At 42.5% G+C, this 19,732-nt stretch overlaps 1 protein-coding gene across 2 annotated transcripts in view; it reads left to right on the forward strand.

Moving 5' to 3' along the window:
• Positions 1–581: 581 nt before the first annotated feature.
• rasa3 (RAS p21 protein activator 3) overlaps positions 582–19,732 on the forward strand; it is a 41,635-nt gene continuing 22,484 nt past the window's right edge. For both annotated transcript variants that reach the window (XM_004543333.5, XM_004543334.5), the window contains exons 1-4: positions 582–814; positions 14,043–14,160; positions 15,937–16,040; positions 17,993–18,087. In XM_004543333.5, the coding sequence (XP_004543390.1) occupies positions 760–814; positions 14,043–14,160; positions 15,937–16,040; positions 17,993–18,087 (372 nt within the window). In that variant the 5' untranslated portion in view covers positions 582–759. The remainder of the gene's footprint in view (positions 815–14,042; positions 14,161–15,936; positions 16,041–17,992; positions 18,088–19,732) is intronic.

The following is a 19,732-nucleotide window of genomic DNA, read 5'->3' on the forward strand; positions in this document are numbered from 1 at the left end:
AGCTTATATTCCCTTGCATTAATTTATTTGTATTGCTCTATGGATATGACAAAAATAGCTTCCAGAGGAGCCGCTTGTTTCTTTCATACTTTTAGCACATTTTAAAGCCTGTACCTTTTCACTTTTACTTGAGTAAAGAAGTGGAATCAGCACTTCAGTTTTCACCATACTCACCATGCTTTTACTTGAGTGAATACAATATGAAAAATAATTTAAAATCACAGCTCATGCCTCTCAGATGGTGTCATCTGTGGGCAACTGCTGAAATGTAAACATGATAAATGTAATAATAATAAATAAAAGTCTTTGGGACACGTGAGATTAACTTGATGCAAGGCAATGTGATATTTTCCCTTTAAGACCTTATTCCAAAGAAGGAATATGTCCGATTCAAATTTATTGTTAATATTATTTTACATGTAAAATTTAAAGCTTTTGTTTACAGCAGTTTTCCTGGTGAAAACGCTTCCGCTGCGCTTCAATCGCCCGGCACTGTTCACCCAGCATATACTAGTGGGCGGAGCCGTATAAACCACACCCCCTCTAGCGCGGCTGCTGCTGCTGCTGCTGCTGCTGTTGGTCTGAGGTTGAGTCCGCTTGTTAGAGCTGAGCCAGCCAGCAGCCGGAGCGCGATCGCCGTCTGGGGAGCATAGATGTGCACAACCCCTGGAATATCCGTGCGCTGGAGAGGCCAGAACCGACCACCGTGGAGGACCGTCTTCATTTAGTCGTCATAAAGGAAAGTGCCACGGCGAAAGCATGGCGGTAGAAGAGGAAGGTCTCCGGGTTTTCCAGAGCGTTAAAATAAAAATAGGTAAGAGAAAAAAAATCCCTACCCCCAGCCTGAGCGCCTCAATGGATGGCCCCGTATTCACGGGTGAAGCAGGCAGTCAGTGAGGGGCTGGAGGGACTCGGATCTGTGTTGTTCAGCCTGGTATTGTAATTCAAATCACACGCTTTTTCCTCCCAGCGCACAGGCTAATTACAAAAATGAAAATGTTAAGGGAGGGGGGGGGACATTTCCAGAGATCCAAAGCTTTGGGGGATATTGTGGGAATTTGGCAGCTGGCATTTGGACCCAGATCATGTGCGTTTGATAGAAGTCTCCACATGCGGACTTGAACCGATTAGAAGCAAGCTGTGTGGCTGCACACCAAACATCCGGCTGTTTTTATTATTATTATTATTATTATTATTATTAAGTATTATGTATCTCAGATAAAGTAAGCCTTGATTTCGCCCAAGCTGCAGCCGGCCAGTCATGTTGTTGCACCCCTCCTCCCCTTATCCCTGCTTTCTCTGCACTCGCCCCCTTCCAAAAAGCTTTATGCATGACTGTCTAGCTATTGATTGTTAGCCCAGATTTCTATATTTAGAATTGTAGCTAGTCTCCAGTGGGTAACCCCGGTTTCTAGGAGGTATGTGGTGCACGCATATCTTGTGAATGGAGCCATGAGGACTCGTGCAGTGAGTGCTTTATTGAAGAAGACAGTATCCTAATGTAATTGTCTAACTGTAATATAGTAGTAACTGCATGTAAGCCCGCATATATCAAGCGCAAGAATTGATAATACCGGCTATAACAACAGTCCTGCTTTCATTTTTATTACTCTTTAATTGTTTGTGCAAAACAGTCTTATATGTGTACTTGCTCTTTTTTTTTTGTTAATGAATCTGTGGGACTGTTGCTAACTTTGGAAAATACTTAACAATAAACTGGATTTGCAAAGCAAGTTTTGAATACACGTTTCAGGTGTCATCAGAGGGAAGACTGTGACGTTTGTTTTGCGAGGGGAAGTGGTCCAAAATGCCGCAGCAGTCTGACCTGTTTGACAGCATGTTCACATGTTTGCCTTTTTAACATCAAACCACAGGGAGCAGACAATCATTTCCTCTGTGTGCTCTAACTGTTATCACGGGTCCTTTTCACTGACATCTGGCACCCAGTTCATCCCGTCTGTGCTGTCCACTTTGTTTTGACTCCAAACATGCAACAGAAGGGATGAACAGGGATGAAGGAGGGGTGGGGGGGATAAAAATTTACAATAAACACACATACAAGCTGTGTGCCAGCCAGTATTTCTGGGCACAAAACTCTCCGGTTGTCAGCTTCTCAGTTGAAGTTAGGCTTTGTTTCCAAGCTTCCAACCTCCAAGTGAGTTCCCAGGAGAAAGTTGGAGAAAGAACCTGAGTCAAGTTTATGAAGTACTCCCAGTGAGATACTATGCTCAGACTCAAGGGAGAGTTGGAATATTTAAATTACTATGGTCTCATTAGTTTGCTGCACTTTCTGAATGAGTGTTCAGCCGGCCAGCAGCTTTGAGTTCCTGTTCAGGAAAACCGAATGACTGGAGCAACTCTTCCCGTCACAGATGTGTTTCCTAGATATACGTCTGCTTACAGCTCATGCAAGAAAAGAAAGAAGTGGAAGACTCATATCCTTTAATTCAAGAAAAGAAAACTGTTACCAGTTAAAGTCCAGACCTGAATGTATCTTCAGTATTGAAAACAAATGCAGACACAGGACCGCTGTGAGTGTCATACACAAACATGTTGTATTTTATTACTGAAGAACTACTTAGGCATTAATATTAATGTGTAGTCAGCATTTCACTGTTAGTTGGTTTCATAAAAGCCAGTATAATATGAGCTTTCTTTTAGACATACCGATATTTGGCGATTTAAAAATCCGATATCCTGATATATCAGCCGATATTTTTCTTTATTTTTCAGACACAAAGCAAAAACACATTCTCCTTGATTTTGTTATGTATAGTTATTTGTTTAAATATTTAAATTTTGCCTGACTCTCCTCAGATCAGCTGGTTGTTGTTTGTAGCATTCCAAAGTCAATTGTTCCTAACAGGGAAGTTGCAGAGCTCCCCCTGGTGGACAAACCATGCGGTCACTGGTAACATAGTCGAAGGGTGTTAAACTTTTGTAAATGTTAGCACTGCTGCATAGACAAATATTGGATGATATTGATACACACTCGCTACACTCAAGGGTTTTTGACTGTTTGTTGGACATCTTGTTGGACTGGAAGTTACTGGATTTTTTTTTACTGTTTTTCTGAAATATAATGCGTTTATTATGGATTTACATGTGCTGAGGTCCATTTACCCATGCCTTTTTATATACCAAACTGCTCTCTAAACCTTAATTGAGAAAATAAAGCAGAAATTAACACATAAAAATAATATTAGTTGGAAGTTGTATTACATCGGCTTGCAAAATGTATTCCATCAGAGGTATAAAGTGTATGTAATCTAAAGTGGAGCTGTGTTACCCTGTAAACTTTTGCCAGTGAGGCATGATTACTGACACTCATGAGGAACATTTACTGTGCGTTTTCATCACTTCCGAGCACTGACCCAATGTTTCCTTCGTCCTTTTTCTTCTGTGTCATCAAACAGTGATGACAGTGGAGTTTATACTGTGTTGTTGCCTAGCAGCAGTCATACTTGCCATCAGTACGATTCCCATGGCGCTCTGCTCCCAGTAATGTCTGTGTAACGCTTGCATCACATTGTTTTCATCAAAGTCTTCTCCTTTGGCGTGAGAAGACATTTTGCTGATGACTCAGAGCTGAAAATTTGCCACATAGTTGAAGACCAGAGGCAGCGAGGGAGAAAGAAGGACTTATTATTGTAACGCTGTTCCAGGTGATGACTCGTCTCAGTTTCCTGGAGGAACACGCGAATGTCGGAAACTGAACGGGGCTACTGGGCCCGAGTCTGTACTGTCTGGGGAAAGACAGGAAATAGGAAGCTGCCCCCAAATGTCTTCCTGATTGGCTGGACTAGACTACAAAAGAATTGTGTTTTTTCCTGCATGGCAACAAGCTAATACAAAGCAGATGTAGTGAGATGCAGGGAGAAAGGGACAGAGGTGGTGTCTCACGTACAGGAGCAGGCTGCGCTCCGTCTGTCGGCGGCTGTGTCTGTGTCGGCGCTCGGAGAGATGGGAACTCTCAGTGGCACAGCTGGAGTTGGGACTTTGCACTAATTAACAACAACATATGTGCGTTTGGCCTCTCTGTTGCTGCTATGAACATAATCTGACAAACACAGTGCAATTGGACCGACCTACCGATTTGACTCATTTGGAAGTTTGCATTCCTGCGTACACCTCTGACAGCTTCATCAGGGAAAGTTATCACCATAGCCAATAACAATTTACAATCTACACAATAAGTAAAGCGTTGGAAGAAGCTTGTGCAAAAATACTCTGTAAGAAAATATGGAATAACAATCCTTAAAAGTGTGACAGTAGATTTTTTTTGTGGCCTTTTTTTGAGCACTGCCAAAATTCTCCCTGAATGTGTGTTTTACAGAAACCTGCCGTGTATTCAGTAAGCTTTTAATAATGAAAATGGAGTTACCTACAAAGGACAAACAGAAAAAAAGGGACCGGGAGTCCCGGCTCAAGCAAACAAAAGAGGAAGAAACCTGTGAAGTGACACACAATAGGTCCCCTAAACAAACAAAACTGAAAACAGTAGCGCCGGTAACTCCCAACTCAACCTATAGCTGACAAACAAAGCTGTAAAAGCAGCAGAAAAAAAACAGCTGATGGAGGTGAGGCGGAAGGAACGAACGCCCGAAACGCCAGTTGGCAACATTTTTATTCGTCGGTGAGCCTTCAGCAGCCAATCGGCGCTAAGAATAAATCAGACAATTGAGAGAGCAGGTTAACTAGAGTGACGATAAAAACACAACAAGAGGATTACTCGACCACCACGCCGGGGTCGTGCGTAACAGTCATTAACGGTTATGTGGAGCTGGTTCCCATCACCTAATAAATATCTGTCTCCTCAGCTGTTCAGTGCTTCCTGTACTCATCAACTAATACTAATTTGCATGCATATCAGCGCTGGGTGGGTTATGGGGTGTATAGAATTAGCTGAAAACCACCAAGACGTTGCTAATAGCACTGAACCTGAACTGAATGGAGTCTTTTCCGGGCTGATTCTGGCCCCCGGGCCTTACGTTTGACATCCCTGGTTTAAATCCTTTCACGGTGCGGTCATTGGCTGATTGTGTCATAGTGCAAGTCACCGGTTTGGTCTGGAATCGGTTCTCCGCATAAGCTGCGCACCCTGAACTGTTTTCATAGGCTTCATGTTGGTTGGCACAGCACTGTTGTGTTACTGCTTAATGGCGCCGTAACAATACAAGTGTGATTTTTGGAAGTGGGAAAAAAACACATAGTGAAAGAAACTGCACAGAGTCTGGAGGAGAAAAAGCGGTGGCGGTCCAGGAAACAGGAGTGCGCGGCTGACTTCAAGAGGCTAAGGCTGGGAGGGAGAATTTGGTTGGGAGTGACAGAGCGTCCCTCCCCTCCCTTCACTTTGCCTTTCTCTTGATAGGTGGCCAACAGAGTTTCCCAAACTTCATTCTGTCCAGACTGAATAGGAGATGCGGAGTGACGGGTGGCTGCGTGTGGGGTCAGAAACAGTTCATGTGCGTGCAGCGTTGAAATCTGATTTAGTTTAATGGAAGTAACAAGATCAGTTTGGTGCTGTTATTACATGATATTCATCTACAGTAGATGCTTAATACACTGCATAAGCACAGTCCACTATTTTGTCCTAGAAGGCGAGGTGTGTTGGAAAAAAGTTTGCTGCTGTAAACGTGTGTGTTGACCTGTTCAGATGCAGACAGTGTAGGTGGCTTTAGGCTGGTGGAATAATCCGGTTTGTAATGTGTCCTCCATGGGAAAACAGAATGGGGAATAATGTGGAAGCATTGCCGTAGGCCCCGCATGCAGGGTCAGCACGGGTAAATAGAGGTCTGGAGAGCACGGCTCCTCCCGCGTGTCCTTCAGATGCCTCGTGGAACTGGAAGATGTCTACCAGCAAGCAGTGACTTAAGCGTGAAAGCTTTTAGTGGACAGAGAAACTCCCGTGTCACAGAGTGTCCTCTTGTCACGACTTTCGTGTGAAGTTGAACTTGTGTGGCAGGCGTCTGCACACACGCTGATTAAATCTGGTTTTGCAACAGCGTTTTCCTCCCCTGGCAACACCGGCAATGTCAACTTGCCACATGCGGGGACGTACACCCAACTCGCTCTCCCTTCCTGTGCTTGCAAAAGATAACGTATCTTTGTGTTTGCCAAGCCTGTTTGTGAGTCTGCGTGTGTGGAAAAATAATGGGTGGGAGGGTAAGAGCTCGTTTTACACCGTTTAATTGCTTTTTTTCTAGAAGTCATAAAAACAAACACAGAGATTTCTAAGAATTATGTGAACGGATAAAAAGCCCGGAGGCAGAGTTGAGGTTAAACTGACCAGAACGTAAAGGAAATAAAGAGCAGTGAAAGCAGCTCTCTGCAGCAGCTACACGCTGACGTGACACCGAATGAACGCATCAGGTCTCTGATCGGAGCTTAATTTAAGCCTAACTGTCCCTGCACAGTTGTGTGTGTGTGTGTGTGTGTGTGTGTGTGCATGTTTGTAGTTGTGTATTTTTGTTTCGCTCAAGTCAAGTTTTCCATTGAGACTTACGAATCTGTGTAACCATTAGCTCTGTGCAGCGGCAGAAAGAGATTGGGTTTGATCAGTAACTGAATCCTGGTTTATCACACAGTCTGTGCTGTGCAGCCTTTAACCATAAACTCCCTTTGTTTTCCATGCTGTTCCATGTATGCTCCTCCAGCAGCTGTTCTGGTTGGGTGGAAACTTCAGGATAAGACAGCTCAGCTGGATTCATGGGAGGCAGCTTGTGATAAGCTGCAGTGCGTTTGAAAGCACCTCGAAACGTCTTTGCAAACCTAAAGAAGTGCAGTTCCTAGTGCGGTACAGTCATCCAATGGACAGACAGTTCAATTCGCACTAATCGTCTCATTCATGATTTAAACGTTCATTTCCACACCTATGATTCCTGGTTTGGAAATACTTATTTATCTAATACTGGGGTTTGGCGCAGCTCTTTAGTCCATCTGTCTGAAACAAGTACTCCCAGCCCCCTTGCAGCTCCCTTTAAGGCAGGCTTGTGATTGGTTGCCCCTCATAAATGGATGGTTCAGGGTGCACTTGGTGACATTGTGAAAGCAAAACTCCCTTTAAACAGGAAGAACTCTCAGACAGAACCGGGAATTCTCAGTTTTTCATTAGAACCACCTCATGTCTTCTCCTGATGTTACATAATAAACCCTATGATGCAAATATCTGTGTGGACCTCGGAGCCAACAGTTCGTGCGATCGAGTCTTTCTTGCAGAAACTTGTTACTTTTCTTTTTTTCGTAAAAGTCTGGACGTACAGGTGACGTTGAGACATGAGCTCAACAGTGGCTCAACCTTAATTTAGGAGTTTTTTTTCAACCATGACTGGATGTTGACAAAAGACGGCCAGCCGAGAGTTATTCATCGTCGATATCCCAGAGAATGTTATTTTAATGTTTTCACGCAGATAAAACGACACGTTCAGAGCCATACATGTGGCTACAGCCGAGTGTAAAACAAGTGCATCTGTTATATGGTTTAGTGAAACTTTTGCATGAAACCCTCAGCCCACGTAGGCTTAAAAAGTGGCCGTTCTTATCTACCACACCCCTTGTAGCCTCCTCTACCTGAAGCTGATTCTTCAAGTGTGATTTCCATGCTTAGATGAAAGTAAATCTCTCTGCAGCAGTGCTGACTTATAACAGCCCCCTCCTTTTGTAAAAACCTCAGAGTGGGTGAGGTTTCAGCAGCGCAAAGAAACTGGTGGGGCGGAAGCACGAGCACGAAACGGCTGTCTTAAAAGGTTAACAGGTTTTCACTGATTGCGGGTTTCAGGATGCCCTGGTGCAGGTTCGCAGCGGAAATTGTGGCTACCTGTTGTTGACTGTGTGGCTTATTTCTGACTGCACTGTAATCTGCTCCTGGGCCGTGTTTATTCTCTGAACTGGGCGTACTGATTAGTGCTCACCTTGGACAGTTATAGCTAAAGCACGGATGCAGTTTTAGAGAAGATTGCTTATTCTCTTTGTCACACGTGAATAGGACTTTCAGGCTGCTGGACATCACATGAGGTCATTCTCCCAGTGTGCAGAATGACTTCACAGCTCAGGACCAGTTTGAGGTTAACTTTGAAAGACGCGGTCAGCATTGGAGTTGCACTGTGCCAAGTGTCGGGCCTCGTTTGTGCCGAACTGTCCCACCCCCAACTGTTGCTTTAACCTCTGTCGTTGAAAGTGCAAAGTCATAGAGTGAGCATTTTTATAGGGCAAATTATTAATCAGATACTAAAAAAGTTGATTGGGAGATTAACTGATGCTAAAAATACATGTGGGCTGTGCTTCTGGTTTCAATTATAAAGCAATATTTCCTGCAAGAACAAAGTGCCAGCTGTGGAGATCCACCAAAAAGGCCTGCATACGTATGGGTGTGTGTGGGTGGGCGGGCGTAATGTTTTTATGTTTAGTCAGAAAAGACTGTAATGTCTTACAGTTTGGTTTCAGTTCTCGTTTTGACTCTCTACCCAGAAGCATCAAAGGAACTGAGCGGAGACAGAGGGATAATATAAATGAGTTTCACTCTTTTCCATTCTCACGGTGTCTCTCTCCGTCTTACACACACACACACACTCTCAGGGGCAACTGGGTTGTTCGCCGCTTTTAAACTTTGCCTTGGATCCAGTTGAAATTCCTTTCTCCTCATCTCATTTCCTGTTGTCGCTCTCTCCAAAGCTAACCGCTCTCCAGTTTTCTATCTGGCTGACTTCTCTCTCTCTCTCTCTTTCTGCAGTCTTCCTCGTCTCTCCCCCTTGATTGAGTACACTGCTTGTATTTTTCTCAGTAACAACCCCCCCCCCCCCACACACACACACACCCTTCCTTTTCTTAAAGCCTGCGTTTCCCAGGCCTGCTACTTGAGCCCACGGCGACTCAAAGCATTCGCGCCTGTGTATCCTCGAGTGTGTTCGTGTCAGAGGGGATTAGAATAACGAGCCGAGCGGTGCGTCTGTAACTGTACGCCACAGCGTGGCCGACTGAAACCGGTCGACAGAAGGAGAAAGCCGAACATTCGCTGCATCCATCGCTTTGGCTTCGCCGACTTCCGTTTCCTCATTTCTTCCGTTGTTTTTTTTTCTTTCCTCTGCAGGGATGTAAAGTTTCTTTTTAAGTGTCTCATTCGGCTGTTCACTCTTCTCCTGTCATCTCAGCTCAGTGCCTCCCCCTGTTTTGCGTGCACACAGAAACACGTGCAAAGTGTGTGTGTGTGTGTGTGTTTGCTTGTTTTGCTCAGATACTAGGGCAGGATATTCTCCAAGGGCAGCTGCGGTGATGCTTGATGAAAAGAAAACAAAAACTGCTGTTGTTGTTGGTTTTCTTTCCATATTTTCTGCTTATTATGAATCGCGAGAGAACACACACGCGCACACAGCTCTGGAGAAGTTGAAAAATGAACAGATGAAAAAAAAAAGGAAGCAGCATGAGATGTAGGGAAAGTGAAATCAGGTTAAAGTTTATCTTGAAAGGGAAAACGAAAGCAGGCGTGAAAGACAAGTCCTGCACTGATAAAAACGCAAACAAAGGAGGCTTCAGACCAAAAGAGAAAAGGGATAAAAGGAAGAAAATGATAGGCAGGCTGAGACAGTGGATTACAGACTCTGGTTTTATAATAAAGTCTTTAATCTAACATGATGAATGGCAGGTTACTGAAGAGGCTTATCTTTTCTTTTGTAACAGGCTCACTCACTCGCCATCAAACATATACACACAAATATCTAAAAGTGGAGTTTGTATGCTCCACTCTCAGGCTGACAAACTCTCCTGGTCATCATCCAGATAAATAAAACGGTCCATCGCTTCTTCCTCTCCTGAACAGGAAACTGTCACACTGTACTTCTAATTGTGGTAAAGACAGATGGTTTGGCATATTTACTACAGATCATGTCGTCTTTATAGAGCATACGATCATTTTCTGAGCATTGAGGCAGCAGCCAGTTTCATTTAGTTCCTCAGTAAAGCACAGCATGGAAACACTGTGATCCTTTATTGTAGCTGCCTTTATTTTAGCTTGTAAATTGCACAGTAACGCAGCTGGAAGCAGTAACTGTTCTGATGTGCTTACAGGCACTCGAGCACAGTGTATTCAGGCTGTTCAGTATGCAAGGCCGAAGGTGGGAAATCAAGAAGATTCTTCTTCAAGCTTGATTCTGATGTTGTGTGTTTGCTTGCTTGCACAGTGTTAAGTATCGAGATGTTGAAGTCGAGTGACCGCTAATCATGAGATGCTAGGTTTGGACATTATGGGTGTGACAGCTGGTTCCCGACCATCTGACAAACAGTTGGGGAGTGTTTGCTCGAGGTTGGAGGAAGTTGCTCTGAAGTCGATTGCTCAAGCTCCTGCCACAGAGGCCTGGAGACTGGCCATTGTTCCCTGGCAACCACAGGTTGCTGGGTAAAAATGTGTATTTCCTGTTGGGGAAAACCTCAGATTGCTTTGTTCACTAGTGGATTGTCGTGGTTGTCATGTTTTTCATGGAAGACCATGAATGAGCCAAGACCCAGAACTATAGTGAAACTGCCAGTTCACCTTCAAAGTAGAAGTTGTGCCTTGTGAAGCATGTTGGATTTTGCATCGAGGCACACCTTTTTACTTTGAAGCAAGGTCTTCTCAGTTTCAGGTTTGCAACACAGTTTTTCAAATTATGCTACTGCTTGGCTAGTAGTTAGTGAGCGTTTGCAGACAAGCCAGCGTCTTCCATGTAAACTATGGGTGACTGTGACAATCTGCTAGTGACCACCCTCACTGTGACCGATTTCTCTCAGCAGCCACTCGCTAACCAGTCCAGGAGTGGACGCTTTTTTTCTAGAGACTGGTGGTTGTATCATGTTTAATCTGACAGGCTGCTCCTCAGGAATGTGTAGGCTCTACTAATCAATCAGGGTCTGGAAAATGAAGCCAATGTGCAGGTAGCTAAGCTTGCAAATCCTAGAATCACACCTTTAGACTGGCTCCAACTTTCATTGGAATATTACCAAAGTGAAGCTAGTAAGCTTAGTAAGCTAGCTAGCTAGCTAAAGTGCGTCGAAAACAGTTTTTTATGCCAACTTAAAAAGATGTGCGTTTTCACACTAAAATATTATTAACTCACTTTTGGTGCCAGTTTCAGATGGCTGTATGAGGAACACTTCGAACTTGCCTTCATTTAATTAAATTCAGTTCAATTTAGTTTTAGTTATATAGCGCCAAATCACAACAGCTGCATTTAGAGGCTTCAGTAATCACCTGACCTGAATATGTGCAGGAGATACGACACATTGGCAGTCGTAGAACTATATTCTTTATGTTGAACTCATAGGTGTCAACACCCCCATTATGCTGTTTCTAATTTGTATGAACATTAAACTCTATTCTAAATCACTTGACCGCACAAGTGATTAAGTTTTGTGTTTTTACCTAATGTTCCCAGATTGTCTACATATACAGTCCACATATTACATATAGCTTCAAACCATCATTTCAATCTTTCAACCCACAATCAGATTCAAAAGGTGTTGGCAGCTTCTGTCCAGAATAACCATAAATAGTTGAAAGTGGATGATATATCTTTGGTGGTTTAGCTGCTGTGGGACGATTTCAGTTCTCCACTTACTGCATCATTTTGATTAAAATGGTTGTTACCCACCATCTAGCGCTGGAAAGACGCGCTGTTAGATCACTTTGCACAGTCTGTTTACAAAGTGCAACACTTAGATACTGCAAAAACATGCAATTTGGGCAGAGTAGTGTCACCAAAATCATTTTGCACATCCTGTCGGTTATTGTGGGAACTTAAAAATAAAAATGAGACTTTGCCCTGCTTATATTGAGTCATCTATGTAAAGTTACTAACTTTACTGTAAAAAAAACAACAACACTGTTTACAAGCTACTTGTAAGACCTCATGATTTGAAACTTTTAACCCCTTGAATTATCTCAAGACTGATTTAAAAAAAATTGATTTAATCTGTGCTGGTTTTGTTTTTGTTTTTACTAAGTTGAGTCATTAAACACATTTGCACGCTTTAAGCACGCTCACTGGGAACGCTGTGGTAATCCCATGATGTTTCTGGTCACCAGGATGAGTGCAATCTGCAATCTTGCAGTTCGTGAATGAAAGCAGGTGGAAAACGGAGATTGGAGGGAATTCGGGTGCTCGGGGTGAATGAGGAGGATTACGGGACGGCGATAAAGTAAATATGAGAAAATAAATGAGAGCTGCGGAAGCAAGGGAGCTCTAATGACAGTAGGAAGTAAAGGGATAAAGACAGAGATGAGAGGCAGTTACATCATCTTGAAAGGCAGATGGAGCTGTATAGTTTGCATCAATACGTCAAAGCGGTGCTGCGTGTGTCCTGTTCCAGAGCTCAGGTGTCGTCTTAATTTGTGAATGAATGTTGTTATTGTGAATTGTTGAGTGCACGAATCACGCAGTGCACGAATCAGCCTCCAGAGAAGCAGTCATAACACCGTGTTGTATTACAGACCCCACAGGGTGCACTTCACCATCTTTGTTTGTCTCAGCGAGGGTTTAAGGTTTATCCAGCGTCACGGACTGAAGGTGGAGGCACCAGATCGTATCTTCCTTGCAGCTGGCTGCTTGCCTGCTATCTATTTTACAAAAAACGAGTGGGAGTAACAACAGCGCATTGTGAAAACGCTCAAAGGACACATCTTGTGTTTTGCATTGTCAGCAAATCATTGATTTGACTGATTGTTTTGAATTTTCCTTGTGGGATTCGTTGAAGGAAATGTGGAACATCTTGCCCCACCTTCCTGGTTCTGTGATAAGATGCGGTTATCGGGAAGTCTTGATTATATAATGCCAGCAGGGGAATTATGTTTTAGTATTTATGGTAGGGCTGATTGAGTGGAACTTTAGTGGGGCTGCTGCATTAATGTGCAGCCATACTGACAAACAGGAAAAATAATTTGAAGATAGCCATCTGCTTTGCAGTTTCACGCCCGGCTATTTGGTGTCAAATGTCAACTCTCTCCCCTCCCCCCTAGGGTCAGCCGCAGGGTCGGAAACCCGGCAGTGGAGATTTCTGGCTTAGTATCTCTGATGTGTTTCCTGGTGCAGTAAATGTAATCAAAGTTTATATTGTTATGTATCATATGATAAGGCAGTGGTTCCTAATGTGTGGATTCACTCCCAAGATAAATACAAAGTGACGCAGGATGATGGAGGAGTTCCTCATCGGGGCTCTAGAAATCTTTAATAGGATCCTCTTTAAAGGATAAAAACATAAGGAGACATGCTAAATATGAGGTAAGGTAATGTAAAAGGCAGAAATGTGGATAAAGAGAAGTACTGCCTTAAAGAGAAAGTGTCAATTTATCAAATAGCATCACCCGCCCTTTAAACTAATGCTTCTTACTGTGAAGACGTTTTAAAGCCAGAAATAACAGAGCAGCGTATGCTAGCAGTGTCAGATAACCACACAGACAATGAAGCGTTACTCAAGCAGACGTTCACAATGATGGTTAACACTGTGAGTCCCCCCCCAGGGTAAAGAGGGTAATGGCTAAAGTGGATGCACGTCTTCATAAATGAGAATAAATATGCCCTGCGGGACCAGAGTACCACCTCTCCGGTTTGTGTGTTTGTGTGTCTCGGTGGGTGGCTGGATCACATTTTTGTTAAAGGGAGTGCTGACACACATGTTTGACATACAGGAAGTGTCCCACGCAGATTCATTCATTCACAGATGTTACATCACAGACACAGGCATGCTCGCGGACACGGCGTTCACATGTCGCACATTGTTTTCTGAGGCCACGGTTTTATATATCTGCACATAAAAACAGCCGCCCTGGCAGAGCTAAGCTCATTATACATGGTGTCGGATGTGGTTAGGTAATGACAATGAGAGTGCGCGTTGGGACACTGTACCAGCTCTGGACCCCTCCTCCCTCCTTCATACACTCATCTCTAAAACAACAAACTTTACATAATGTTTCTTTTCAACCCTTTCCTAGTTCTTTAATAAATAATGACCTGTAGCCTGAATAAACACATTGTTTTTTTCCTACTTAATATGCCTCCTTTGTTCTTTTCATTGTGCAGGAGAAGCAAAAAACATCCCTCCGTACCCGGGGCCAAACAAGATGAGGGACTGTTACTGCACAGTCAACCTGGACCAAGAGGAAGTCTTCAGGACCAAGATTGTGGAGAAGTCACTTTGGTACAGGCCCACCTGTCCATTTTTACTTCTGTCTTTTTAACTTTGCTTCTAAACTTTTTGGTGTGTAGTTACAGAAATATGCAGTTGCGACATTTAAATAATACCTAAAGGCAAAGCTGATCATGAATTTAAACAAAAAGAAGCACCAGAGTATTAAAAATGGCAGCTGGAAAGGGAAAACAATTGAGGTGTCTCACCTGATGTCAGCGTGTCCACCATAGTGGAGATGGTTCAAAGACAACATGTTTTAAAAGGCACAACTTTTATTTTGAAGGTGAACCTCCTCCATTTCCAGGTTTGCTGCACAGTTTCACTACAGCTCCGAGAGTAGCTGTGCAGTGTCCATCACAAAAGAAATCACAAAAAGTTTTAAGTCAGCCGTTCAGGAAATATTGTCCATTTGTCCCTAGCGACAGTTGTTGCCGGTTGCAGACCAGTCTCCAGACCTGTGTGACTAGTTAACTTAAACCTATACTGTCACAATGACTGTTACATATCTAAAATATCAGACGTTTACATGGTTACATGTGGTTAGTGGTCACATGTCTGCAAAACCTCAGTACGGCCTAAAGATGTTTTGACATATATATGACCTATAGTTTGTTCTGGTCTCAACCAGTGGATGAGTTTGTAATCTGTAGCTTTTTCCTGTGGTTTGGTTTCTGTTCACGCAGAGAAAACTCCAAGCCAACCGAAACGCGTCACTACAAACGACGTGAAAACATTCAGTCTGCTTGTTGTCAAGATGCATCTAGGGCAGGAGAACAAGATAAAATATAGGAAAGATGTCCTAATATTTGTATTTTTTTGGCATCAGACTGAGACCATCTGAGTGGGATTACGGTTGTCACATCTTCACATACGACCAACGCCAAGGGAGAAAATGAGCCATCTAAACAGACTAAGCCGGTGTTCCTCAGACCAATAAACTACTATTATTTTCACTTTATGATATCTGCGCTGTTGCTCACACTTGAGGGAAAGCAGAGACTAAATCGATGGAGTCGAAATGTACTTAGCCCGCGAGGGCTTTATTTTCATTGTCTCATGTGATTCATTGACAAAATCAATCACTGCTGAACAAGGAAAGAAAAATAAATGTGGCTGTGATGTTTACACAGAGGGGAATGTACCCTTACCTTACCCCAACTAAGACACACCAGTTCAGACAACACTGAAAAATACTGTGGAGGCACGAATAGTTTGCAGATTAACCAACCAGTCCATCAATTAGCTCACTTTAAACTTGATAGGCTGCTTTGTTACTTTCCAAGCACGACATCTTGTATTTCATAGAATACTTTACATTGAAATACTGCTATAGTAGTGAAAGTATTACTTTAAAATATGACGCTGTTTCCAGACAAAGATGAAATAAATGAATTAAAAGGCAGTTATTTGGTGTCGAAGATAATGCAGCACCACTTAAATGGCATGGTTCACAACAGGCTGTAAAGGGGTACAGTGGTACTGAAACCCACTGCATTCACAATACCAAGAAAAACTTGCACACTGTCTTTCTCAGTATGACTTCTCTATCTAAACCAATAGTTTCTCACGATAATGAAAGATCCGATCATTTTTTCTTTGAATAATTCCAAAGCCTTTCATTGCATTCGTGACTTGAATCTGCATTTTGCTATATCTCTTTGTCCAGAACATGTTGCAGACATGTGACCTGAATTTCTTCTCTCAACTTTCAAAATCTCGCCATCTGTGTTAGTCGTGCAGCTTGCTTTATCAGACTGATCACAGTTCCTCTCTTCTCTCCTGCAGTCCGTTCTACGGGGAGGACTTCTACTGCGAGATCCCGCGTAGCTTCAGGCACCTCTCCTTTTACATTTTCGACAGGGATGTCTTCAGAAGGGACTCCAGTATCGGTGAGTAGGCAACTGCTCCTCTCGATAAAAAAACCTCACCGTTTCACCTCTCGCTACGGGCGTAACGATTCTGAAACCAAGGCAAAATTCTGTAGTGTGAAACCCACCCCACCCACCCACCCTTTGCTTCAACTGTTGAGCTCTCTGTCCTCTGTCCCAGAGCAGGCATGCTGAGACAAACCTCAGTGCAGCAGCTCAGTGTATAAGTGTAAACACAGACAAACAAGTTATATGTTGCGTGGGGGGCCATGGTAAATATACTCACCACAGGTTTTTACTGTTCTTACTCAAACCTCCCACTGTTTTTAGGCATTGTCCTGTGATTGGATGTTAAATTGTTAGCCGTATCTGATTAGGCGCTTCCATCGTAGGCAGGCAGAGCCAGATAAGTGACAGAGTCACAACTCGAGATTTTTACAGGTTTAAATAAACAAAAACAGCTGCATGAGAGCATAATGCAGAACGATGCAAGCATGGCGGTGGTGTAGTTATTCTTTTTGCAAGGAAGTTTGTTTAGGTGGATGCACGCACCTGGTGAAACCATTCATTTGTGCTGAGGGTGTAAAATCAAAAATAGCACCTTAGTGAAGGTCACAGCTGACATTTAGCTGACTTAACCTTTTTCCATGCTCAGCACATCAGCTGTTAAATGAAAGGGAAACAGCCAGTCAGAGCGGAACAAGAGCGTCCCTCCCACTGATCCAGTCCAGCACCTACCGCAGACTCAACCACGCTTCACTTCCTGTGTTTTGATTTGCAATCGTGGGCGACTGGTCTCTCATACTTATTTCTACAGAACCATCAATAGGTACCAGTGTCTGTCTCCATGGCAACGTACAGACTCATTGATGTTTCATTGATGTTTTTCCCACGATCCAGGATCTCTCTGTTCTGGGTTGGGACACCTTTTCAAACACCATCAATTACAGCAACAGCTAAGGATGCATTATTTCCTTTTTAAAATGTTATTTTTTTTCTGCCCAAAACCTCTCATCTGAGGTTGGCAGTTTGGATTTTGAGGTGAAACATCAGAATAACTTGTACTGACATTCAGTTTTTAAACTGATGTTCTTGGAATTTGCACTTGTTTGGAAATTACTCCAAGAGACCTTCCCAACTTGTGTAAATCTTGAGTTCTCCTTAGATCTTCACTGAGTTCCTTGGACATTTCCATTGTTCTCAGTATTGATCAATCCAATGAGTGCTGTCAAACAAATCCTTTATTGCTGGCAAAGACAAACTACCAGCTAAAGTCAAACATGATCGTTACAGTTCAAACAAATCGTTAAAAGCCCCCAAATTATCGTGAAACATTGATGCCCACGATTATGGTATGTAAACTTGTGACCACAACTGCATATATATATATATATATATATATATATATATATATATATATATATATATATATATATGTATATATATATACCATCATATATGTGTATCTGTATAGTGGGTATGACTGCTTTATCGCAGAACAATGTTTTGGCTACAAATACGTGTCAAAGGTGTGTGTTTGTTTGTGTGGGCGGATGTTTCTATCATTGGGTGTGTCAGTGTGTACTGGTGGGTTTGGATATGCAGCGTGGGTGTGTGTGAGGTCTCAAGCACCACACACACAAATGGAAAAATTTATGTGTGTGTGGGTATGTGTGTTAATGTCTGTGGGTGTTGCAAACCCCTGCTCTGACTGATTTCAGAAAAGAAATGACTGGAGTCATTTCCAGGGTACTGAAATGCACGTTGTTGTATTTCTGTGCCAGGTGACTGTGTGCATTAAAAAGCAATTGGCATGTGGTTTTACAGTACATGAGCAGACATGTAAGTATTTGTGTAAGAGTTTGTCAAGCATTCACGATCTACGTCACACTGAAGTACGCAGGCTTTTTGGGATGCATGAATTGAGTTGTGTTTTTCAGCTCATTTATCTTTGTGTGCTAACATGTGCGTAGGCAAGGTTGCCGTGAAGAAAGAGGACCTGCAGAAATATCACGGGAAAGACACCTGGTTCCAGCTACAACCTGTCAGCGCTGACTCAGAGGTGCAGGTCAGTACAAAGACACGGAGACATACTTTTATAACAAAACTAAGTGTGCACTTTTCATCTCTTCCTCTCTTTTTGTACAATCTCTAGTTGTTGTTTTTTTCTACAGCTTTAAAGGGTTTTTATATCTCCCCTAAAAATGTGTACAGTTAAAATTGAAAGCTGGCATTAAATACTTTTAATGTCAGTCAACATTCAAAGCAAACCTAAACCATAAATCATCACTGGTAAGAGAAACCCTTTATTTGGGTCAGTCTTATAATAGCATTTCTAATTTCTCCACTTAATGCAAATTTAACAGTTCACAGCATTAATCCCATCACACAGCTGCACAGTCATGTTCCCCTTTTTTCCCCGTACACTGATAAGCTTCTTTGAAAATTTTCACAAAAAAACATAGTGTGAAAAAAGACATTGTATTAGATTATTGTAAGCCCACATTGCTTCATTATCACCCTCCTTTTATTTGTTGGTGCCACTGTTGTTTCGATGTGAGTTTATTCCTTTTGATTTTTAATATAAACTAAACACTTGGTGGCAAACACATTGTCAGGTAAAATCTTAAAGTCTCAAAGTCTTAAAATTTTAACCCAGCACATGAAAGGGCCCCAATTCGAGACCAGGTATAGACACAAATCTCTGGTAGGGTTGGATCAGGAAGGGGATCTGGTGTAAAAAATCTGACAAATCAAATATGTAGTTCCTGCTGCTGTGACGACCGCCCCTGTGAATAACAGAGCACCTGAAAGAATAGGCTAGCTGACATTAGCTAGTGCTTGCTAATCAGAATCAATTCTGATTAGCCTTCAATACTGAATACTAGGCTAAGGTCACCTTCTCAACCAGGTGCGCCACAGTGGTACCCCAGCTAATGTTAGCTAACTTTCGCTAACAGTACCTCAAGCTAAACTTAGCAAACATGAATTTACATTACTTACCAGTCTTCATTTTATGTGTTGATAGCCCAGCTAATGTTAGCTAACTTTATCTAACACTAGCTGAAGTTTTTTAACATTAGCTGACATTTTCAAACATTAGCCTTCAGTACATGGGTCACCTGATCAACCCGGTGAGCTATAGTGGCACCTCAGCTAATATTAGTTGCCTTTAGCCAACATTAGCAGACACTAGTTTTTGATACATGGGTTGCCTGTGAGCTATAGTGGCAAACACTAGCTTAGGTCTGTCCTTAATCTAATATCAATTAGGGTACCTAATGTTAAGAACTTGTGTCACTTTACTTATTCATACAGTAAATCCTCTTTTAATAAGCTGTTTGGTTTAAGGGAAAAGGGCCCTGCTTAAAAATCATATTCCTGAAGATAAGGTACTAAACAGCACTGTTTTGGTACGGAAATACAAGTGTTTTAAATGTACTCATATCAAAACTTTTAAATATTACACCTTCCCTCCACCATGTATAGATGTAGTGCATCTGTGTGTTTGTGTCTGAATTGGGGCAGAACCCAAACAAACAGACTGTGTGTGCACCTGAAACATTTGAGACTGGAGGGTCAAAGTCACCTGCGTCTCTGTGTCTACATAAAAAACATTTGTTCACCTCTAAGAGTTAACGTGCAGCTTTTATAATATTACTCTATGCTCTCTATTTGCCATGAATGAATGAAATTAATGGCTAAATGTCAGC

Source organism: Maylandia zebra, linkage group LG1 (genome assembly GCF_041146795.1).
Source record: "Maylandia zebra isolate NMK-2024a linkage group LG1, Mzebra_GT3a, whole genome shotgun sequence".
Classification (NCBI taxonomy): Eukaryota; Metazoa; Chordata; class Actinopteri; order Cichliformes; family Cichlidae; genus Maylandia; species Maylandia zebra.